At 41.7% G+C, this 23,171-nt stretch overlaps 1 protein-coding gene across 1 annotated transcript; it reads left to right on the top strand.

The window, feature by feature from the left end:
- Window positions 1–147: 147 nt before the first annotated feature.
- lhpp (phospholysine phosphohistidine inorganic pyrophosphate phosphatase) lies at window positions 148–21,220 on the top strand. Its single transcript, XM_054598665.1, has 7 exons — window positions 148–311; window positions 975–1,162; window positions 2,150–2,303; window positions 2,395–2,458; window positions 2,559–2,651; window positions 3,685–3,776; window positions 20,373–21,220. Exons 1-7 carry the CDS (start codon window positions 154–156, stop codon window positions 20,464–20,466), a joined length of 843 nt encoding a protein of 280 aa, XP_054454640.1. The 5' UTR covers window positions 148–153; the 3' UTR covers window positions 20,467–21,220.
- The last annotated feature ends 1,951 nt before the right edge of the window (window positions 21,221–23,171 follow it).

The raw sequence follows: 23,171 nt of genomic DNA on the forward strand, positions 1-23,171 counted from the left end.
GCAGCATTTTCAGTGACTCACTCTGACTGTAAATCGTGCCTGTAAAATACACATTACATTAAATGACACACTGTATGGTAAATTAAAGTGAACTGTTTAAGACTTAATTAATTAAACACGAGAGCATGGACGGGGTCGCCTGTCTCACCGCGCATGCGCAGTGAGAGCCAACATTTCGTCATGGCCGACACGGGCTGGCCAGGCTGTGCGAGGAGTTTGAAAGGTGTCATATTGGACATGTGTGGCGTTTTATACGACAGCGGGGAGGGCGACGGGGTGGCCATTGCTGGCTCAGTAGAAGCTGTGAAGAAGTGAGTGAACATTGTGGAGACATTTGCAGCTGCTTGCATGTTCAGCATGTGGACCAAAGTGCATTGTGTTGATAACTTATGGACACTAGCAGATCCTTTGCAAGACTCCCCAAAGAGTCTCTGTGTGCATGCATGATTACACTCCTGCAGATTTGGATTTGCCAGAGCTGTCTCCATCTCAGTGTCAGTGTGTTGCCTTTTGCAGTCTGCTTCATCCTCATTCTATCTTTATTTTGTTGTATTTTGTTGTTTTGTTGTATAGTATGTGTATTTATTGTCTGTGTCTGTGTAGTTGTATAGTATGTGTATTTATTGTCTGTGTCTGTGTAGTTGTATAGTATGTGTATTTATTGTCTGTGTAGTTGTATAGTATGTGTATTTATTGTCTGTGTAGTTGTATAGTATGTGTATTTATTGTCTGTGTAGTTGTATAGTATGTGTATTTATTGTCTGTGTAGTTGTATAGTATGTGTATTTATTGTCTGTGTAGTTGTATAGTATGTGTATTTATTGTCTGTGTAGTTGTATAGTATGTGTATTTATTGTCTGTGTCTGTGTAGTTGAGCTGCTGCAACACATGAATTTCCCCCATGGGGATCAATAAAGGAATATAATAATAATAATAATTCTGCACCTCCCCCCTTTTGTCCCCCCTTTTCAAAGGCTCAAGGCGTCTGACCTGCAGCTGCGCTTCTGCACCAATGAGACGCAGGCGGCCAGAGAGACGTTCGTAGCCAAGCTCCAGAGGCTGGGCTTTGACATCAAGGTGTCTGAGGTCTTCTCTCCTGCTCCTGCAGCCGTAGCTGTCCTCAAGGAGAGGGGGTTAAGGCCTCACCTGCTTGTGTATGATGGTAAAGACTTACTGCATGTTGACAGTGTGTCTGATCTTGTATTTAGTATTTAGTTTTGAGTGGACAAAAACTTGTTAGTTAGGCGTGTTCAAAGAATGCACCTACAGTAAATAACTGTTTAAGCAGAGTTTTTATGATTTTAGAATCAGTTAAGACCAACCCTTAGTTGAGATGTAGTATTAAGAATATCTTCGATATGTGTCACACAGCAAAACATTATTAACATCAACCCATTGTTTAACATCAACATGAATTCCTCAGAAGTGGTGTTGTATTGTTTACCAGTATGTCTGTGGCTCTCTTCACAAAGGATTTAAATCAGGAAAAACGACTTCTATTGTAGTTTTTTGTTTTTTTCATTCATTTCATTACCAGCTGCCACGCCTGTGAATCTGTGTGTGCAGGTATTGCATAACGTGGTGCTGGAGACACCTACTCTGACAGGAACTAGCACAGAAAGGGTTTTGAGTTCTTTGCCAGGTGTTTATATGTTTGTCTGTCTGTCTGTCAGTCTGTCTGTGGACAGATTTTGTCATTGCGATAGCGTCTCAATCGTGCAAGATGCAGTCGCGAAACTCTACAGGTGGCCAAATTAAGCATCACAGCTAGTTTGAGCTCATTGCAAGATGGTCACAAGTTTACTTTTTATTCATTTCAAAATTACTTCTTTTAACAACAAATATATTTTCAAGTAATACCAGATTATTCGCGTCAGCAGGACGTGTATGTTGGATAGACTTAACAAACTACTGTTCCCTTCATGTTCTCTGTAATAAAGCAACATGTCACCCAGTGCCTCATTCAGGCCCATTTATGCATTATTAATATTTTTTGTGGGAATAAACTTTTTGGGGCTGTACAGACAATTATTGTTGATTTTGGTCTTCTCATGGGATTCGTTGACAGTTTGAATATTATATAATATCATCAGACTTACTCTTTAAATGACCAAATCCTAAAAAGGTATTTCTTTTAACTCTTATGCAGGACTTCTCTCCGAGTTTGACAGTGTGGACCAGTCCAACCCAAACTGTGTGGTGATTGGAGACGCAGCGGAGAAATTTTCCTACCAGAACCTGAACGAGGCATTCAGGGTCCTTGTAGGCCTTGATAAGCCAATGCTGTTCTCTCTGGGCCAAGGGTAAGAGGGTATTTTAGTCAGTAGGCATTACTATATTCCTTATTCTGAGTGATCTGAAATGTCAAACTAAATATGTGTGATCTCTTCGTAGGAGGTACTACAAAGAGACAGATGGTTTGAATCTAGATGTCGGAGCTTACATGAAGGCTCTGGAGGTACAGTAGGTGCATCGTTTGCATTGATATATTTATTAAGTACAGCAACTCTGTACATATGAATGATGACTCATTTTTGTTAACTTTGTCTTCCTTCCAGTATGCCTGTGATTTAAAGGCTGAAGTAGTTGGAAAGCCGTCCCCAACATTCTTCCAGAGTGTTCTCAATGACATGGGGCTTCAACCGCATGAGGTACGTTACAACAGAAACCACTTTAATAATGCAGATTCCTACATCAGTTCTTGGATCTATTTAGCTTTACAGTTGGGAGTCTTCTAAGTTTTGACCTTTGACTGGACTCAGTGAGTCAGTCAGGGAACTGAGAATTGCACTTATTGAGGTAGAGAGATTGAAATGCTCAGTTTTCAAAAGGTTAGTTTGAAATTGAAACTCTGAAAGTCACAGTGGTCTCTCACCTTCAAGTGGCAAACATGCAACAGTGAGCATCTGCAAATGTGCAATTACTTGGACAAAAACACTACAATGGTAAATAGAGGTTGTGCTGTCGACTGCACAAATAGTTTCAGAATGAGTAGAAGCAACATATCGTCACTGTGAAACTATTACCACGCACACAGCTTTTGTTAAGTGACTCATATTTTTTTTCATTCTTCCCACATACAAGTCCTTTTGATTTAATCTGGCTATGCCAGCCTGTGCAGTTGTACACTCTTTTTCTTCTCAGCCGGTGTCTTACCATTTGATTAATGTCTGTCCCTGCTATCTACCCATCGCAGTGTATCCCAAGTATAAAGACTGTCCCACAGTCTCTCTAAGCTTGTTTAATTTAGGACTTGGCACAGAAAGCTGGGTTCATCTCAGCCTAAGCCTCACTTCTTATTCTGGATTTCTAGTCTTTCTTAGAGACAACAAATATATCCACAGCTGCATCTGCACCTTCCAAAGCCCTCCGTTACTCACACATGCTTTCGTGCAAAGATGGTGAAATTGACCAGTATAATTCCTCTCAGAAGGAAATACAAAACTCCTGAGAATACCTGCTCTTATCAAAAGTTGTATTCCTGTCACAGAAAAACACATTAGACCTCAATTAAAGGATTAAATCACATTTTTTACACTAATAGGCAATGGCACAAACTCATGCTTCTGTTACATCGAGCACCTAGTCAGCGCAGAGGATATCTGAGACGTTTATAAAAGAGGATTAGGGATAAATATCTTTAACTAAATTACAATGTATTTCTTCTACCCTCCTCGCTTGCAGGTATTGATGATTGGGGACGATCTGGTGAATGACGTGGGCGGGGCCCAACACTGCGGAATGAAAGGCGTACAAGTCAGGACTGGAAAATACAGGTCAGTGATGTCCTTAAATCTACCAAACCTGAACATCACTCCTTATTGGCCAACCACATGGCAACAGGTGTCCCTATTGGTTGGTAAAACCATCCATGTCAGTGTGTAACCAGCTGAAGTATACTTTAGTAAAATACCAGCTCAATACCAATCCTGTTCTCTGGCTTAATCTGCTTTTATGCGTGGAGATAAAAATGAAAAGATTGCTTCGATAATAGGGGACATAAAGTATCTCATAAATCATACTGTATAGCCATATTTTAAAACTTTATGTTTTTATAAAAGGTTTAGGTCTTTGGAAGAAAAGTATCCAAGTTTTTCTTTTCCACAGATCTTGAAGCTAGTCTGCCTACACGGTAAATCAGAATAAAAATCTATTCATCTTTTTGCCAGGAGAGGGCGCCCTCACACCATAATTGTGAATCACGGTTTCCTCCAGCTCCTACCTCATTCTTGAGTCTTCCAGATTTGTTTATGTGATTGAGAAGCCCCCGAAAATAGCTTTATTCTCTCCACATGTTGAATGCTGCTCGCCCACAAGGTTCTAGTCACCCAAGGATTTATGATCCCAAATCTGCAGATTACTTGGGCGCCTTTCTCATGCTGTAATTACAGACGCATATGGTTGATTATTTTCGAAGATATATGTGGTACTTAGGGCTTGACTAAAAAGAGAAAAATATGACTGGGAGTAGGAGTTATGGAACTACACATTTTATCACATAAATACTGTTCATTATAATGCATGTTCAAAGTCATACAGTAACTGGTGTATTTAATGTCTTTTTCTGTATGCAATACAACATTAGCTCTAGGTTTTATATGTGTACTTAAGGAATATTTATGAAAGGGGATTCCTTAACATTTGCTATTTTTGCACTTTTCTCATTTCAAAGACTATTTACTTTAATTACTCTTAATCTTTAATTCAACGAGTATTGAAATTGTTTGCTTAACTTAAAGTATTATTACAACAAAATAAAATACTCTTTGAGAATTATAAATAGAGCACCATTAAGAAAAAAAAATCATAGCAGCTAAAAGAACTCCGGTATTCTCCCAGTGGTGGTACATTAATCTTCTCTTATGCTACACACTGCTACACTTTCTCGCTTTTATAATTTTAGGAACAATAATCTAACGCATTGTGTCATACTATCTGACTTTATCATATGTGAAAGTTAGAATAAACTCAATAACCAGTAACTAGTTCCCAATTACATGTAGTGAAAGAAGCAGAATATTTACCAATTGAAATGTACTGGAGTAAAATTAGAAAGTTGCCTTTAAGTGTCAGTACTCACAGAACTTAAAATAACATAACTTTTTGACTCTGCTCTCCACTGATATTGATTACGGTGAATAAATACTTGCCCGGTATTCATATTGCGAGATGGGGCATGGCCTTGGCGCATGTCTACGCTCGCCACGTGCCCCTCAAGTCACCATTTTGTTTGGCCGTAAACCACCGATTAGTGTGAATAGCGCCACGCTCGATGACCTGCTCCACTGCTGCCTACTTGCATGCAGGTCTGGGGTCACGTGACCACAGAACGCTGAGTAATCTCCTTTAGCATCAGTCAGCTCTAATCCTGTACTAAGAGCTACTGTACTCACTCACTTTAAAACCTGTCCTCTCTGTGCAGAGTTATTTTTGTCTGTACGGGGTATGTGGGTGTGTGTGTGTTTCTACTCCGACATGCTTCTGTGTATGTTTCTGGCATGTACGTGCATGAGAGACTGAACACAGATTCTATCTCTCGAGAATGGGCTGAATTCATGTGTTTTATGACTTTGCATTCTTCTCCTAGCAGCTCAGTTCAGCTCCAGTGTGCGGGTGGACACTCTGAACTCTATCAAATACAGGATAAACCGGATTGGATAATATCACAGCTCATCCTATTTTTTTCTTTTTCTTTTTTGGAGTAGAGAGCAACTGGTTGCAATAATTGGACCGTTTCCCACTGAGGAACATATGTGGAATCTGTATTGTGTTACACGACGTGTTGTGTTTCAGCTGTGGCGGTTCAGATTTATGGATTGATTGGTGAATGGAGTTTATGTGGTGAAACACATGGGAACAGAAAGTTATTAGATAGGTTGTTAAATCATGTTTTCAGTACTGTACAGATGAAACTTTAGTGTTTAGCAAGGCCAATGATTTATTTTCAGGACTGGATTCATGGTGTACATTTTTTAGTCTCTTACTTTTATTCAGTTTGTATGTGGATTTTAACAGAAAACGCTTGAATTAGTGGATTTTGGCCTCCAAAACAACAAAAATGTGTGCATGAAATTAGAATTGATGGCTCCAAAGTGAGCTGTAATTTACTTATTCAACATAAACACCTCATAAAATCCAAGATCCTTCAGCAGACTTATTAGACTGTTCTATATACATTTCCTGAGAACAAGAAGAGAAACAGTGACAGTGAGGGTGTTTCCGTGGGACTGCGAGTGAGCAGCAGACGTGAGATTTAGCGTTATTTAGCCAAACAGGCCCAGTGAACCCAGGCTTGCTGGGAGCAGCTATAAACCCTCAGTCATATCTGTGAAAACACAGCTGTTTCCAAGTCAACCAGATGCTGCGCAGGCCTCCAGTTCCCATCAGGCTTGAAAAAAAAGAAAAAAAAGGCTGCTTCAAATATCCCAGGCCCGGTGACAAGACAGGAAGGGAAAAAGCTACAAATCACAGACAATCTAATCATATCAGTTTATTTTGAAAAGCTTGTGATTTTGACTTACTGTTACTCAGCAAGATCTGTATACATTCATTAAGCATGATTTAGATCTGTCATTTCTGTGTTTTCACTGTCTGCCATCTTACTGTCTTGTGAACTCTTTTTAAGATGGAACTTTTGAGGTGTTCCTCTTTATATAATCGGTCTTAATTCTATTAGAAAAAAAAAAAAGCTAAAAATGCACTATATGTTAGGAACGTGAGTTCAGGTAAATGAATGCATGTTATCCTCGTGTTCTCTGCACTCTGACCTTTTTTCCCATGAAGCACAAGAATTGGCTTTTAATGTTCTTGTGATGGCTCCTGCAGATAAACTTCTAGAGTAGTGGCAAATTGAAGGGATATCACAGTACCCACCAGTAATGGCTATAGGCATAATATAGGGGAAATTGTAAGAGGGGAGTGTTCTGCTAGCAGTCAACTTTGCCTTGTTCTTAAATAATGAGCCAATGTTAGCTCACTTCCCTCGGGGGAGCCAGAGAACCCTTTGCTCTTTAATGTAGAACAGGTTTGCAAAGAGGGGCCTACACCAAAAAGTAGTTTTGGGGTTATGGGATTATGACGATCTGACTGCTGATGTTGATCAGCTGCATGAGAAGAGTCTGCCAACGCTCCAGTCCAACCTCAGCCTCTCAGCTCTGTAGTTTTGCAGATGGAATAAAATTTCAGTACTTAGTTTTAGTCTTAGTCTCGTTTCATTTAAAAAATCAGTACCAAATCCTTTGTCAGGTTCTCAGTCTTGGGGGGCCTAAATCTTCACACCAATATTTCCTGATTTATATTGTTGCTAACTTTGATAAAGCTCTACCGTGGAGGAAAAGCTTTTGTACTGCTATTGATTATAACCTCAGTCTGTGTTTAAAAAAAAAAAAAATCCGAGAAGCTGTTGTGAAGCTCAAAGTAGGGGGCTCCCGCCATCGCCATCTTGGCAGTGACGTCACACGGACACAGCACATGGATGAAGAGAACTGGATATAGAATTGGAGGCGATGCACCCGTCCATTTCTATGAAAGTAGCTCACTGGCGCATGAAGCAAAACAAGTACCTGAGAATACCCAGATCGTCCGGCAATCTCCCTTTAACCCCGCCTCCCAGCCGCTCGGCCCAGCCTCGTTCTCAGGCTCATGACACGAACGTAGGAAAGAAAATAACTTTAGATTCTAATGTTAGTGCATTTTATAACTTTTAGTGGCCTAATGATTAAAAAACGTCTAGTTCCCAGTGTTCTAATTGGTCACTTAGACAGGCATTAGAACAAGCTGTTACCACAACGGTGACATATCACCTCATAGAGATGATATGTCAAATATGTTAGCAAACAGCTGCCTAACAAAGCTCACGACAGCAGTACTTATAAGTATAAGTTAGTAAGCATAAGTATCAGCTTTAATGATACATACATACATACATACATACATACATACATACATACATACATACATACATACATACATGAAATGTCCCTTCTGCATTTAACCCATCCCTGAGGAGCAGTATGATTATGTTTTATTACAAACTCATGATACTGTAAAAGCAGTCAAAGTATGATCATGCTGTTTCTTTCCCTTTCCCTGGCTCACACTTTAAAATAGTTATCTCCTGCGGTCTGGGGCCTCTACTGGTCCTGTGTTCTAGTTTCTGTTCTCTTATCTTCAAGAAACTGCATCAGCACAAAACCGGGTAGCTTTGAAGCTCCATTAAAAAAACGGGTTCACATCATGCTGTTTCTTCATGCACTATTTATAAACCACCTTAATTGCTATTGCTAGCCGACACAATTAGTTTCTCAACCTTCTAGTCTCGGCATGATGCCTGTCACCCTGTGATAAATCAAAGAAGTTGGGATTTAAGGCTTTTCATTTAAACATGCACCCTTTTTAGTATTGCCATTTGTAGTTCTGCCGAGGAGAAAACAGTGTAGTGATGCGTCAGATACTAACACAGTATTAATAGGTATTTTGAATGAGGGCCAGAGAGTTAGAGGAAACCTTTCGTAGGATTCCCGTTGGAATCTGGCAGAGAGTGCACGGCAAACATTTGCACACAGCAGCAAGCATCTTCAAAACGGTTGACACTGTAAACCTCTCCCTGTGGCCAAACGCTTGACTGCTTAAGTGAGTGTTGGTGTTGGGAAACTGTTTTCCAAGCAGGCCGAGCCAGATTAAACATCTCCAGAGATAACTAGTCCCTGGTGGTGCAAACTATGAACCCCAGTTTGCCGAAACCGCACCCTGGTTCATGCCCTTTCTGTCGGCGGCCGTCACCGAGGGACACGACAGGAAGCGAGCGTTGTGAACGGGGGGGAGAAGATAGTCGCCATGTGATTACCATACTGATTAGTTATCCTTCAGTATTTCTTCTGTGCTGTGAGTGGGTTGCACTTTAGCATGTTTGTAAAAGAACATGGCGGCTGTGGCGTAGTGGAGAGCAAGGTAGTTCTCCAATCAGAGGGTCGGTGGTTCGATACCCGGCTTCGGCAGTCGATGTGTCCTTGGGCAAGACACTTAACCCCAAGTTGCTCCCGAAGGCTTGCCATCGGTGTGGACTGGATGTTGCATGAATGTTAGTTAGAGTCTGATGGTGGCACCTTGCATGGTAGCCTGTCATCAGTGTGTGAATGGGTGAATGATATGTAATATACTACTGACTGTAAGTCGCTTTGGATAAAAGCGTCTGCTAAATGACTGTAATGTAATGTAACATGCTAAGATTAGTTTAATGCTGCATGCATGCCATGTTGTTTGCATCATTGCAAAATAGTTCCATTGCTATTCTTGTAGTCACACCAGATAAATTCAGGCTGAGCTTAAATCAGCTATATCATATTGTGTTCGTTAACAAGTGAAATCAAAGACAATCAAACAGTAGCTCTCTTTTAATCAGCTGAATTGATTGCATTCATGTGACTATTTGGGTTTTTTTTATTAGCCATTTTATTACTGGTTTGTTGACACTTTGTTTTGAGATATTGTAATTTACAGACATTCCTTATCAATCAATTTAAATTACAACTAGGATGTAATGTTATCATGGTCTGAACGATACAATCGGAACGTGGCTTCAGGGCGATAGCCTTCAAATGTAAACATGATCATTTTAGCATTTAGCTCAAAAGTCTGACAACAAACGGCTTAGACTGATAAGAGGGAAGTCAAAGTGTCATGTCTGTGTGTGTGTGTGTGTGTGTGTGTGTGTGTGTGTGTGTGTGTGTGTGTTATGACTAGTGTGAACGTACAGCGTTAACTAAAGTGGTTAGCACACACCTTATCACTGAAAACACACAGAGTAACGTGAGTTAGAACACAGTTCTCACCAGATGGTCTGTATGCAAATATTCATAGCTATTACTGTAACTGCCACCCCTGTTATCATAGTCCTCTGAACCTGCAGGCCAGAGAGGGATATGCAACGATATTCAAAAGGATGCGATGTCATGATGAAGTCCTCTAATGTGACCTGTTAAGTTATTGGGATGACTCAATTTCATGTGTGTGAGGGTGAGAGGAGGCACTGAACTCTTATAATATCTTGTGGCAGACTCTCTGGCACCACTGACCTGTAAAATTGTCCCCATCAGTCCGGTTCAGGTCCGATCCAGAGAAATCAGTCACCGGTGTCTGACATGGGTCAAGCCCCTCCTGGCAGCCCAGACTGAGGCCTGACTGTTTGAGTGGCACATGACCTGTGATTAGTAGTGGGGGGGGCAGAGCAGATTTCTGCTGGTCCCCTGTAATGAAGTCATGCAAATGAATCCATTATCAGTGATGAGGATAGAAAGAAGCCCTGCTCATTAGGAAAACAATCTGAGTTAATCTGAGACTGAGTTAACAGACTAAAGGAGTGAGTTACAGCCCTGACAGTGGAAAGGCCTTTTGTTATCTTATTTATGTGATATAGTGCCTGTGCTTGTGCTAATATTTCATTATTAGCACAATATTGTGTCTAAAAAGGTTTTAGTTGTATCCTTACTTCTCAATTGGCCACAAACTCTTAACTTATACTTAAGTAATTTGCCTGGATTTGAATGTCATTCTAGCAAGATGTACTGTATGTTTTTGTAACACAAGTTCAACGGTGCAGGAAATCAAGTTATCTGATTTAAAAAAAAAAAAAAAAAAAAAAGCTTTGATATGTTTTGCACCACATTGGTAATGTATATCTGAAATATAGTGCAGATATGCAGCAATTAAATCTTTTATTACCTGCTGTTGAAATTGGTTATTTATTGAGGGTACAACGTCTGTACGTCTGGTACAGTTTCTGCCTGGTTCGTGTTAGTGCTGGCCTTCTTATCTTTTTTTGCACACTATTTATAACGTGTAATATGTGTTTTTATTGTTCAGGGTGCACCGGGTTCTTATGCAAAACAGTTTACATATCTCCAGCCTGAATAAATATAAGGTTGAATGACTGACAAGTGAAAGGGTTCATGAAGACGTGTGAACATTTCAACGCGTTGTGTGTCAACAGAAAGGTAACGCCCCCCCCCACAAACACACCCCTCTGACATAAGCAGCCTATCGGATCACCGTTCTGGTGAATCAAACAGACATTCGACTGAACACAGCACAGCAGTGTTGGGTTTATGGATGGGCTTTGTCCTTTGCAGATCTGTGACACTGGACCTTGGCAGGGTGACCGCGCATGGCTGTGGTTGCAGCTTAATCTCCTTTAGAAACTGAGCGCGGCCCCTGGGATGGCTCTCAGGTACAGACTGTATTTCAGCCTAGCTTATCTTTCAGTCATCCACTGGTGTCCTATGGCCTCAATGGCTATGATAATGTACATGGTTTCAAGTGTGCGCCCGTCAGACAGGGAGTGTTCCTCTTTATCGTATGTGACTTACTATATTCCAAGAGCTTGTTTGTAGATGTCAAACACAGGATTATAAAATCTCTTTTCACCTTTTCATAAAGCCTTTAATTCGCTTTTTGTAGCACATTACTGTAGAACTGGATTTAATGTGTCATTGCGTCTGAACAGGTTGTGCTTGGCTTGCACTTTTCTCTGTACTTTTTTTGCTCTTGTCTTGACCTTTTGTAAACTGTTCCTCTCTGTAAACGAGCATGCAGGCATTTCAAAGCGTCTAGTACAACAGCACAAGTCCCACACCCTGTCCTGTCAACCGCTGTTAGCACATTAGTTTTGTGTGTGCGGGAAGGAAGTGTAGTTATCTCATTTCACTCTTCTCCGCTGAGGGTGTGGGCTGTGAGCTTAAAAGCTTGTCAACATGACAGCTACAGCAGCATTTTTGAACGTGTCATTGAGGTCAGTTTGTTTCTGCGCGACCACGTATAGCCTTTACTCGAATCCAGTGAATCATACTATGTGCAGAATATGGCCTTTGAACTGAAGCAGAATCCGCAGGGGGCCCTCTTTTGTGTCCAGGGTCCCTCCGGATCATCAGAGGATCTGAAATCAAAATGCACTGGGACCCGTTGGGTTTGGTGTTTGGAACAGTGTTTGTTTTGTTGCTGTTTCCAAGGTAAAACCCATACAGTATACATGATCACCTCAGCCTCCTTTGTCCGTCAGCAGCAGGGCCTTTGTCAGGATATTTGCATGGTAGAATAGAAATATGCATGTTGCATAAGGCTTCTATTTCCACTGATGGGTTTCCCTCCCGATAACACATGAAAGCTGGGTTCTGTTGGTTGGATCTGGTTCCTGGCTACATGCTTCCCACCTTATCCTTTCTTGTCCCGAGTGGTGGGTGGGTTGTTATTTTCAACACCTTTTGCAGTGCTCCAGGGTTGCAGAAATAAATAAAAAAAATCACAATGAATAAACTTAATTTCATACATACATTTTCTTTACCTTCAACATTTAGATTATATCAGTGCTGTCTTTAAGGGCAGCATTTATCACCAGTCTAAGCTATGTTTTGAACCCAGCCCCATGAATCAGAATCTGCAGCTTTGTGAGGAATGTAAACACAATCAATTCTGGGAACAATTTCCTCATTCAGACAGCACTCTATTGTTGGCTTGAGATCCAACACTGCTTTGTCTTTTTGACCTTTTTGTCTCTCTGTTCCGAATGTTTGCATTTCTATGCTTTTTAATAGAATATTCCAGTCAAAGCATGAGTTTGGGGTATCTAACTTTCACTGGCTGTAGGCTTGCTCGCTCTTGTTCACAGAGGATGGCATTTGTAATCAACTTGGATTTACAACAGTTGCAATGGATTCTAATGGTGAATGCCCAAGACTAATGGCAAAATAGTCCAAAATGTCCATAGAAACTTCTCAAACCACTACAGCTAAATCTAATTCTCGTCTGTGTTTAGCGAAATATAAACACTGACACATCTTAGCCACATATTGCTAAACACGGCTATATTTAGCCACTTGGTTTGTGGCTAGTACGGTTAACATTTAGGTTGTATTGCTCGCAGTGAATGTTAGCAAATATAGTTGCATGTTTACGTTACAATATCTTGATTATTGGATGGATTTTCATATATCTAGCATACATATGTTCATAGAAACTTAACAAGCCACTACTGCAGCATAATCCACTTGTCAACTGTCCATCTATATGCTCAGTATATTCCAAACACTTATAGTTATGCCTAAAAAAAATGGCTATGCACAACTACATTTAGCCAAAGTGCTGTTATGTACACATATCACATATTTAGCTATTTCATTTATGCTAGCATGGTCATCCCTCAACGTTCATCGCAAATAATGAAGGTAAAACACATTAACAGCTAGTATATGGGCATTTGTGATATACCTAGCATCTCATTACTGAGTCACTGTTGACATCCATTGTAACTCCTGTGAACCCAGGTTGATACAGGTTGCTGCTATTTGCAATGGTGCAAGTTACAACACCTATTAAGCCCACAGGAAGGTAGCACTTGATACTCTGAACATTCTTTCACCAGAGTACTCCTTTTAACTTTTGTCTCTATCATTGTAACCTATGTTACCCCCAAGATAAATCTGAGCAAGGTCAACACAGCTAAAAATGAGAGGCTAAAGTGAGACCCCAGCTAAATCTACAACATCTTCTGTTTCATTCAAGCTGTGTTTTTAACCTTTGTCCTGATCCGATAGAAACCAGGTCAGAACATAAAAGTGCACCACAGATTCAGTACAGGTTTGAGATGGATGTGGCAGTGGAATGACAAAGAGGTTAAAGAGCTGATGAGACTCCAGTGGGTGCCAGATCCTGGCCTACCATCTCTCACCACCCCGGGGTGACAGCTTCCCCCGCCTGCAGGCTCCTCTAAAGCCTGCCGTGCGTTATAAGTCAATGAGATATTAATAATTAACCAGAGCTTTTTTCACAGTGAGACTAGACTCCCACGGCGAGACAATGGAGCCGGTTGGGCCTCGGCCACTGAGCCCCTCGACGGTACTTTTTTCCAGCCGTGTGAGAGAGAAAGAGAAAGACAGAAAAGGAGCGAGAGTGGGAGAGAATCGGAGAGCTAAAGTCCACAGATGGCAGACTGAAACATAGCACTGCCTCTTAAATACATGAACACAGGGCCCTTAGTCGTTTCAATGGGGATCCAATCCCTCCTGCAATTACCAATAGACAGGCTGCTTGGCTGGGGGGGATTTTGGGCCCTTGCCCACTTTCTGCTTGAGCCATTTTTTTCCCGTAATGGTTTTTGTTTATGTGAGAGTGTGTGTGTGTTTGCATTTGCTGTAGCAGAAGCAGGTGACTCAGCAGCCTCTTGCTGCTTGCAAAAGACTCGTACACAACGAGATAATGACATTCTCACACACACACACACACGCACATGCACACGCACACAGAGACACAAACGAAGGCTCAGCAAGTCATCAGCAGCACTGCTAATAATAACGTGCTGCCGAAAAGAGTGTGGTTAGATTTGGGTCACATGAAACTGTGCATATTGAGCACACTGCTGACAGGACAGCTGTGAAATGATGAAGGGAGTTTACTTGTGTGAGAACTTCGTCAAATAAACAAGAACTATTCTTATCAGATGAAACTGTTTAAAGAGTTGTGATGACTTTTTAAATGGTGAAATATTAACTTTTATTTGTTTTATTTGCACTGATGTACTTGACTCAAAGGATGTTGCAACAATGGACCCTTAAAAAGTCCACAGACGCATTGCACTTCTATAACATTGTTAATAAATGATAAAATCGATTCAGCAGAACCAGAGATATTGTCTTTTCTCTCATTAAACCATGTTTAATGTATTTCATTTCCAGCCATTGGTTTACATTCATCTCCTTACAATGTGAAATCAATCAGCAAACTTTTTCATTTATTCATTGCAGTTGAACATCAAACATATCTGCCGTGTTGACGGCTACATGCTCTTTTCTCACCCTGTGATATACATCACAGTTGGATGTTGTCACAAGATGTTGTCACAAGAACAACAAACCACACCTTCAGTGCAGATTGACCCTACATCAAAGATCTTGTGTGAAGTTACTCTTTAAAAGACCACACCCGGGATTTTGCATGTTTTTTTTTCTAATACTCAATTCACTGTGCAGCCCTAATAAGATGCCCATCACCTGGAGTCAGTTGTAACACATTACCATGTTGCAACTGAGATTGTGTGAAAATGACATAGCAAGTTAGCAGAGAAGACTTGATTTGCTAATAGCAATTGATAAATGGAGGAAAATTATAGCTAAGAATATGGATTAACAGTTGAGTCAGGTACTTTATTTTCATCAATGGAAATCAATGGCTGAATAAATACTAACACTGTGCAACAGCTATTTAAAATTGTGATAATGTATACAAAGATTTGTAGTTAAGGAGATGAAACCTGAAAAGTAGGGTGCTTTTTGTGTCTCTGAGAGACAGAAAGCAAAGGTATGTGGTTTAGGTCCTGTTCGTTTAGCCCCAGATGTATTTGTGGTTGGGAGGGACAAAAAGTTTCCAGTAGTTTTGGCAGTTTAGGACACTCCCTGTGTTTCTAACCCTTAAGGTTTGAACCCTCAACATGCCTTTGAAGAAGTGATGACCTGCCAAAAAGTCCACACTTTCCAAAATAATGTCCTCCCTTTTTGAAGGTGTAAAACTCAAATTGGTCCTCACAAAGATAGCTTGACAAGCGCGCACAAGCATCACCAGTACACACAACAGGTTTTAAGAGAAATGCAGGATGGAAAAAAAAACAAGTGTCTCTTCATGCTGCAAACAGGGAATCCCCTTTGTGTCCCTCTCGATTGGAAAGAACCGTTAATCTGTGTAAAGTGTGAAAACCTTACCGCAGCTGCTTGCCGATCATGACTCAACATTATACAGCTTTTGGTACAGTAAAGCGATAACGAGCATTGCCACAGATTCATAGGATGTAGAGGCTCCAGCTTAGCATCTGTCATGTCTGTTGCCATAACATGCACCTAACATGGTGATTTCCCCCGTTCAGTTGTGCTGTTTTTCATAAGAGGTGGCAGCTGGATAAGGGAGTTATCGTGTGTCTTGTTGCACTTCTGTAAATATCAGGTAATAAAGAAAGAGAGGCAAAAAAGCTGAAGTGCGTGATGATAAAACCGGGCTGGAACACCTCAACCGGCTGGAGTTGTCATATTTTTCTCTTCCACTCTCTCCGATAGGCCTCATTTCAGGAGGTTAAGGGTTGCTGTTTTCGAATTATAATTTTCTGTCAGGATTGGTTCGTGAGGTTTTATTTCCATTTTTCTTTTAGTTTCAATGTCTCCCCTTGACCTTTTTAATCTACAACAGTCAAGTCAAGCTGTCAACACATTCTCAACCCGAGCAGCAGAAAACACATGCAGTTACCCACATTCTCTTCCCCTCAGGGTTTGGGGGGGGGGAGAAAGCTTTGTCTCGTGTTGGTATCTTATGTCGCCCACAAGGCTTGGCTAAACATAAAGGCCACAGTTATCATGAGGTTGTGTTCTCTTTCGGGTTATTGTTAAATAGTCTGCTTTAGTGTTGTGGCTGATGGTACCTTCTCTGGTGTGGTATGAAAAACGCATGTCTACACAAAGAACTGGCTTCAGTGTTTTTCCGTCTCTCGCTGGAAGGCTGATTCTCAAACTCACACTTCAAAGCCAGGTGACGGCACACATTATGAAACACTCGGGGTGTTGCAGTTTGGTTTGGGGGAAGAGGATTTTACACAGGAAATAACATCATGAAAACTAAAGTCTTATAAAGTTGTGTGCACGACAGCATTTTGTCAGCGTCATATCCCCGTTGGTTATCTTCCAACTGTTATCACTGTTCCTCTTTTTTGATGCTGTTTGAAAGTGTTTTGCATGTTCTGTGGTGCCTTTCAACACAGTTTCATTTGTACATGTTAAAGACTTTTGCTTTTGTTTCAACCAACACACCTCCAATTTGGAGTGATTTGGCCTCTTTTGAGCTGTGCTGCTCCGATTGTTGCTTCAACACCTGATGGCACAACATTTTTTAGCTTTTTCACCGCTAACAACGGCTAACATCAGTCGAATAGGAACCATCTTTGTAGCAGTGTTAGTCATTTTAGGTTTGTTGAGAGTCGAATCAATTTTCAATGAGGAGTTTGAAGTGTTGTCTACACCTAGTACGTGACTCACAATGTGAAGCAAAAGGCATAAAAGTATTTATTTAAACGTTTAAGTGTTTCTTAAAAACAAGATATTTCTCTGTTGAAATCCAGCTGTTGGGAATCGGACTGCTTCCAGCCAGGTTTCCGAAAAAATTGCTCTATTTGTCACTGCCTTCAGTGTTGTGTACTCTTGGCTGTGGTTGAACTTTTCATCTCTACCCTTATGTAGGCCCTTATCTGCTATCTGCACTGTGTCAAGCGAAAGGCACACTCAGCAAAGGTGAGGAGGTAAAGCGAGAAGTATAAATCCAAAACAGTTTTGTTTCCTTCTGGGTGCCGGTCTGTGTTTATGTGTGTGTTCAGCATCAACTGATGGGCTGGTTGTCATGCCTTTCACCCCACGGTCAGCTACCCTGACGATGTGATGAAGAAGACGTTAAACGACCCTCCATTTCTTTCATGTTTGTATCGTACGTCTCTCTCTGTCTTTGACACACAGCTGACTTTCACGCTGTATGAGTCATTCGTATACACTTTCATTTCATGGAGGCACGGCCTGTCCTTATAAAAATGGACCTCCGTGTTTTTATAGAGCCAAATATCATGTTATATTTCTATCCCAGTGACACTCTAAGCATCTATAATCTTATATTGCCTGACAGTATATACACCACACCCATTTCTCAAACTGTTTAATGCACTGTCAGTATGTAGTTGTTTTTTAAAGCACATTGAATAATGATCCAGTTTACTTGTTGACTGACGTGATAGGTGACAGTGTTACAGAATTCAAGTTTAGGGCTCTACCTGATGATCGGTTTATCATTTTCTCGAATTATCTAGTGATGTAATTTATAAGATATGAAGAAATAGTGAAATATGGCCATTTTGTCATGTCCCAGATCCCAACTGACGTGTTAAAATTCCTTGTTTTGCCCGCCCACCAATCGAAAACCCAAACCTTGGGATCATTTACCAGCGTTCTGGTAACGTTTTTCGGTCTTTCGACATGGCAGCAGCTGTGTTGAACTAAATTCTTGGCTGCATCCCACCTCCTACCTCACAGCTGACCTCACCCATAGGTGAAGGCGAACCTGTCTGTTCACGTGTATTGATATTGCATTGACCCGAAGGACGCACAGCGAGTCGCACATTACCTCATCTGTAACACTAGCTGCATTGTGCTGAATTTTGCATGGTCACATTGACCTGGTTACTCCTTCATTATTCATGGCAACGGGAGGAAAGCGACAAAATGAATACACACACACACACACACACACACACACACACACACACACACACACACACACACACACACACACACACACACACACACACACATGCATGCATATCTAAAAGGCGCAGGCCATGGGGGCTTTAAAGGAGCATCAGGTTGGAGAGGCGGTGTGGTCGATGCTGTTTGCTTCACTGCTTGAAACATAAGAGCCATGGGACTGACTTGCTTGTGTGTTTCGTGCCTATAAGTGCGTGTGTGAACTCCATCAGTCCTTCGGGCAAAAAGAGGGTGTGGGAGTAATCCAGCACAGGAGACATAACACCCGGACCATTAGCGGAGCAGCTCACATAACCCCAAGCGCTGGTGGCTGACAGACGTGCGTAAACACATGGCACCGCTTCCCAGCGTTCACCGTGGCTTCAGTATTCATCGCCGCCTCCTCTAACCCCCCCCCCCCCCCGCCCGCTCGACTCTTCTTTCTGATGCTGCACTCGGGCGGCTCACAAATGTTTGCCATGGCCGTCTGCAAGCCCCTCAGAGGGCAGGATTAATGGTGGTGTGTGTGCCGCACACCCAGGGCCAGACAAAGCCTCCCCATCTGGAGCTCCAACCCGTGACTGGGGGGAACAGAGGCAGCACACAGAGCCTGGGTCGAGGAGGAGGAGGAGGAGGAGGAGGAGGGGTGGGGGGATCTATAGGCACCACTTCATAAATGAGCAGGAGTCCCCGGCAGTCCTGCAGATGAATGCAGGAGGGGGGGGGGCGTATCGGTCTTTTGATGTGATGGGGAGGAAAAAGGGTCCTGCATGCCGGCCTGGGCCTGGTGCAAACGCCCAAATGGATCGCATTTCCCCCACCAGCTGATTAAACAGCCATATCTGCATCCATCACTTGGCTTTGATCCAAACAATGGCAGCAGCCGGTGGGTAAATGGGCACTATTTAAGAAACCAGATGGAGGCTAAATTGTGATGACCGCGTTGGCCAGTGGTTGCTGATGTTTTTGGCCTGTGACCTTTGATGTTACGTTTTTTTTTGGGTTTTTTTATGGCAATCAGTCCAAGAGTTGTCGAGATATTTCAGATTGGACCAAAGTGGTGGACAGACAGGTCAACATTTCCATTCCTTGAGCCATGCCTTAGTCATGGCAGAAAATAAATACACGTTTGGTGAAACATCAGTAAAAAAACTAATTAATAGAAGATATATGTTTTTTCTTACTGTCAACAGTAGCTTGCAACTGCGTCCTTTCTGGGTCCCACCCCCCAGGTTGGAAACCACAGGCCCAAGTCTACAAATTCTTCTTCTGATTTTTATGTTGATAAACTGTGTATTTTTAGAATAAGCTGTTCTCATTAAAGTCCCCAGTTGGTCTGCTTTAGTTGCCTGTAGATATACATTAGAAAAGTCTGGAACACTGTGTGACAGCTGGTGATGGAGACGAAAAACTTGCTCCACCCTGCAGGGGCTTTTGGCAAGCAGCTGCACAGACACCTTATAAGTGTGATGATATGAACGCAGCAAAAAATAAAACACTGAACATTTCATTTTTAGTACCTTGTTGTTGATCATAACTCTATGATGCTTGTGTGCTTGTCCTGTAACCACAAGGTTGGTGGTTCAAACCCCTCTACCGGCAACATGCCGAGGTGTCCTTGAGCAGGACACCTAACCCCAAGTTGCTCCCCGGGCGCTTCATCCGGGATGGGTTAAATGCAGAGAAATAATTTCCCCATTGCGGGACTAATAAAGGCTTAATTATTATTATTGTTGTTATTATTATTATTATTATTATTATTATTATTATTATTATTATTATTATTAAGTGAGCTCTTATGATCACTCTGTTGGGACAAAGACATGATTTACTACCAGAACCTTCCCCTCAAGAGCAAACAGGCCGCTTCTAGAATAGTTCAGCTTGGCTCTTCCAAGCTTTGCCTTTCCTGAGTCTTCTCAGACCAGCATGTCCCGCTCTGTTCCAGTTTGCACAGTCAGTGTTGTTAATGTGGCTGATTGCATCTAACTGCTAGTCCCTTTTTGTTTACCAAGACCGTTGGCTCCAGTCCTTTAGCGTGTGCTTTTTTTTCCTCTCCTCCCTCAGGCCCTGTGACGAGAGGCACTCAACGGTAACGGCTGACGGCACTGTGGACAACCTGTCTCAGGCTGTGGACAGCATCCTCAATCAAAGGCACTGAGGAGACAGGCAGCAGACACTGGGAATCTCTCCATTTACCGTGACCCTGGGTGATACAGGCTAATGTCTGGTGTCTATTTTCCTATAACTCTTGAAGGAAAGGTTGTACTTCGTTGAGGTATTTCAAAAAGATGTCACAGCTAAAATACCATCCAAATACTGTGTATCCTGTAACCGTCACATCTCATTAAACCTTAAAATATGGGAAACGCCCAACCATCTGATGCTCCACATATATGTGCAACGAACTAGAATTCAATTTGCAGAACTATTACCGAAGTCTACAAGAGATAAGCGTAACACGTTAGGACTGCACTGTGCGTTTGAAAGTACATGATTGGCATAGATAAGATACCTCAAGTCCACACTGTGCCTGTAATCAGCTGCTGACTGACAGTTAGGAGGGTAAAGTAACGCTGTATGTGTTTAGACTCGCTGCTAATGTTACACACTGAGACCATTTGTAGTCTGACTGGAAATGCAGTAGTGTATTTTTAACATACATTTATTAATGCAAGTAGCTGGTCATATGAAGGTAATGTTGCTGTCACTCACTCCCTTTACACAAAACATGCACAACCTTAATATACCGAGGTTAAGCCAGTAATGCAAGTCTTGTATCAATAAAGCTATTTTTATTTTATAGCTGAAACATTTGTCTCCCTAAATTCGCCAATTTGTATGAGTCACAGAAATTGTTATTTCTCTTTAAAAGGGCTCAAGGTTGAAAACGTTGCCTTGGCTCTCGGGTGTGAACTGGAATTTTTTTTATCGGAGCAGGTTTTGTTTTATTAAAACAAATGGCTTGGGGAAAAAAGGGGGAAGTACGCTGGTCTCGGGGATGATAAATGCAGAACCAAGGCGAGTGTGATGAATTACGCTGCCGCTTGCGCTCATGTTTCCACCCTCTGTAAACAAAACCGAGAAACGAGCGCTCCATCATCAGAGTGAGGAATCGCAAATCTGCAACTGCTTATCTTTATTTACTTGACTGTAAGCCGCCTCTGCTGGGAGGACTGTCCCCCGTCATCGCTACGTTGTTAATTGCAGCTCATTAGACGCAGTGCATTCAATCCAGTGTCTACAGTGAGGTTAAATAACATGATGGGGGGGGGTTAGTTATTGGGCTTTCTGTGTGCCAGCTGGATCATTGAGGCCTCTGGAAGTGGGGCGCAAAACAAATGATTCTCCATCGCTGCCCCCGAGGTTTCAGTGCACCAAATAGCTTCAACAAGAACAAAAGCCCATTGCCAAGTGATTCATTGAGGGGTCTTTCTGGTTCACTTCACCATTCGCTGACACAAGCTTGAATGTTATTGGGCAATTAAAGGTAATGAAATGCTACAAAGTATTATGAAACTGCGCCTGAGCTGGGTGTACCAAATATTAATGCACACGGCAAAGTACTAGCAGCTGGTACTCAGTTTTCTAACAGCTTACACACTGTTTGACTTACTGTTTTGTCTATTACGTTACTGCCCATTGGCCTTGTATGGAGCTATTAAACTTATATTTGACTACTTTCGAATTAAATTTTACTAAGTTCCAGTTCATAGAAGTGCTGTTATTCTAAAGGATTTCAACACCACCTCTTGGTTCATCACCACTAGCTGTGAAACACAAACACACACACACACACACACACACACACACACACACACACACACACACACACACACACACACACACACACACACACACACACACACACACACACATGCCCTGGAGCAAGCTGGTTGATAAACAAACCAGTTTCATGCTGGCTCAAGGTCATCCACCAATTTCACACAAGTTACAAATTAGTAGCAGTTTAGCTCTGCCCGCTGCACTGATAGGGAAACAGTCATAAAGTCCTCATGGAGAGCAGCGCATCGATTCCCTCCCTGTGTGACCGCAGACTGTGATGCAAGATTATCTTTCAAATAATGGAGATGACCTCATTTCAGAAGACATGTCTGGGCATGTTTGACCTCACTGCCACAGGACAGTATTGACAGACAGAATACACTGTCAAGTCTTTGACTGGCTGAAGTTGTTGTTGTGGGGTTTTTCCAGTTGGAAGCTATTGGCACATCAGTTAGTCATCTTTGGACCCATTTTTTTAACATCTGTATAGATTTAATTGTTGTTTTCGCACAGTATTGTACGTACCGCATTAGTAAGTTTCAGAAGTTTAAGAAGTTCATTGATTATTGTTTGAGCTGCAAAAAAAAACATGTCCCATCAGCCTCAGCTGCACTCTGTGCTTTGTACTAATTAGCAAGTCTTTGTTAAACCACCATCTTAGTTTACTAGCATGCTGTTTTTTCAGGCAAAATAACCGACCAGCCCAAAAATGCTTTGGGCTGGTTGGTTATTTGAACTTGAAACTGATATTCGTTCTTATTTTTTCTGACATTTTAAGGACTAAAACATTTATTCCAATTGACAAATCCAGAAAAATAGTTCCCAGCTGTGAACTCATCATTTTACAAACTCTAATTTACAAGTCTCCTTCCTCATGAAGTCCTCTTTGAATCGCAGCACACTTCAGCTAGATGTTTATCTTCAAATATCTACTTCTGCAGTCATACCAGGACAGGATGATGACTGATGATGAATGATAAATATGTCTGAGTGTTTCCCCATCCTTACCTCCCTCCCTCCCTCTACAACCTGAGGTCATTAAGCTCATGATCATGATATGTTAGTGACTCATCAGGGATG

This window comes from Anoplopoma fimbria, chromosome 5 (genome assembly GCF_027596085.1).
Source record: "Anoplopoma fimbria isolate UVic2021 breed Golden Eagle Sablefish chromosome 5, Afim_UVic_2022, whole genome shotgun sequence".
NCBI classification, from domain to species: domain Eukaryota; kingdom Metazoa; phylum Chordata; class Actinopteri; order Perciformes; family Anoplopomatidae; genus Anoplopoma; species Anoplopoma fimbria.

Coding starts and splice junctions, on each gene's coding strand:
- lhpp (XM_054598665.1), top strand. CDS start 154: ATGCGCAGTGAGAGCCAACATTTCGTCATGGCCGACACGGGCTGGCCA. Junction 312..974: donor TCAGTAGAAGCTGTGAAGAA/GTGAGTGAACAT, acceptor CCCTTTTCAAAG/GCTCAAGGCGTCTGACCTGC. Junction 1,163..2,149: donor TCACCTGCTTGTGTATGATG/GTAAAGACTTAC, acceptor ACTCTTATGCAG/GACTTCTCTCCGAGTTTGAC.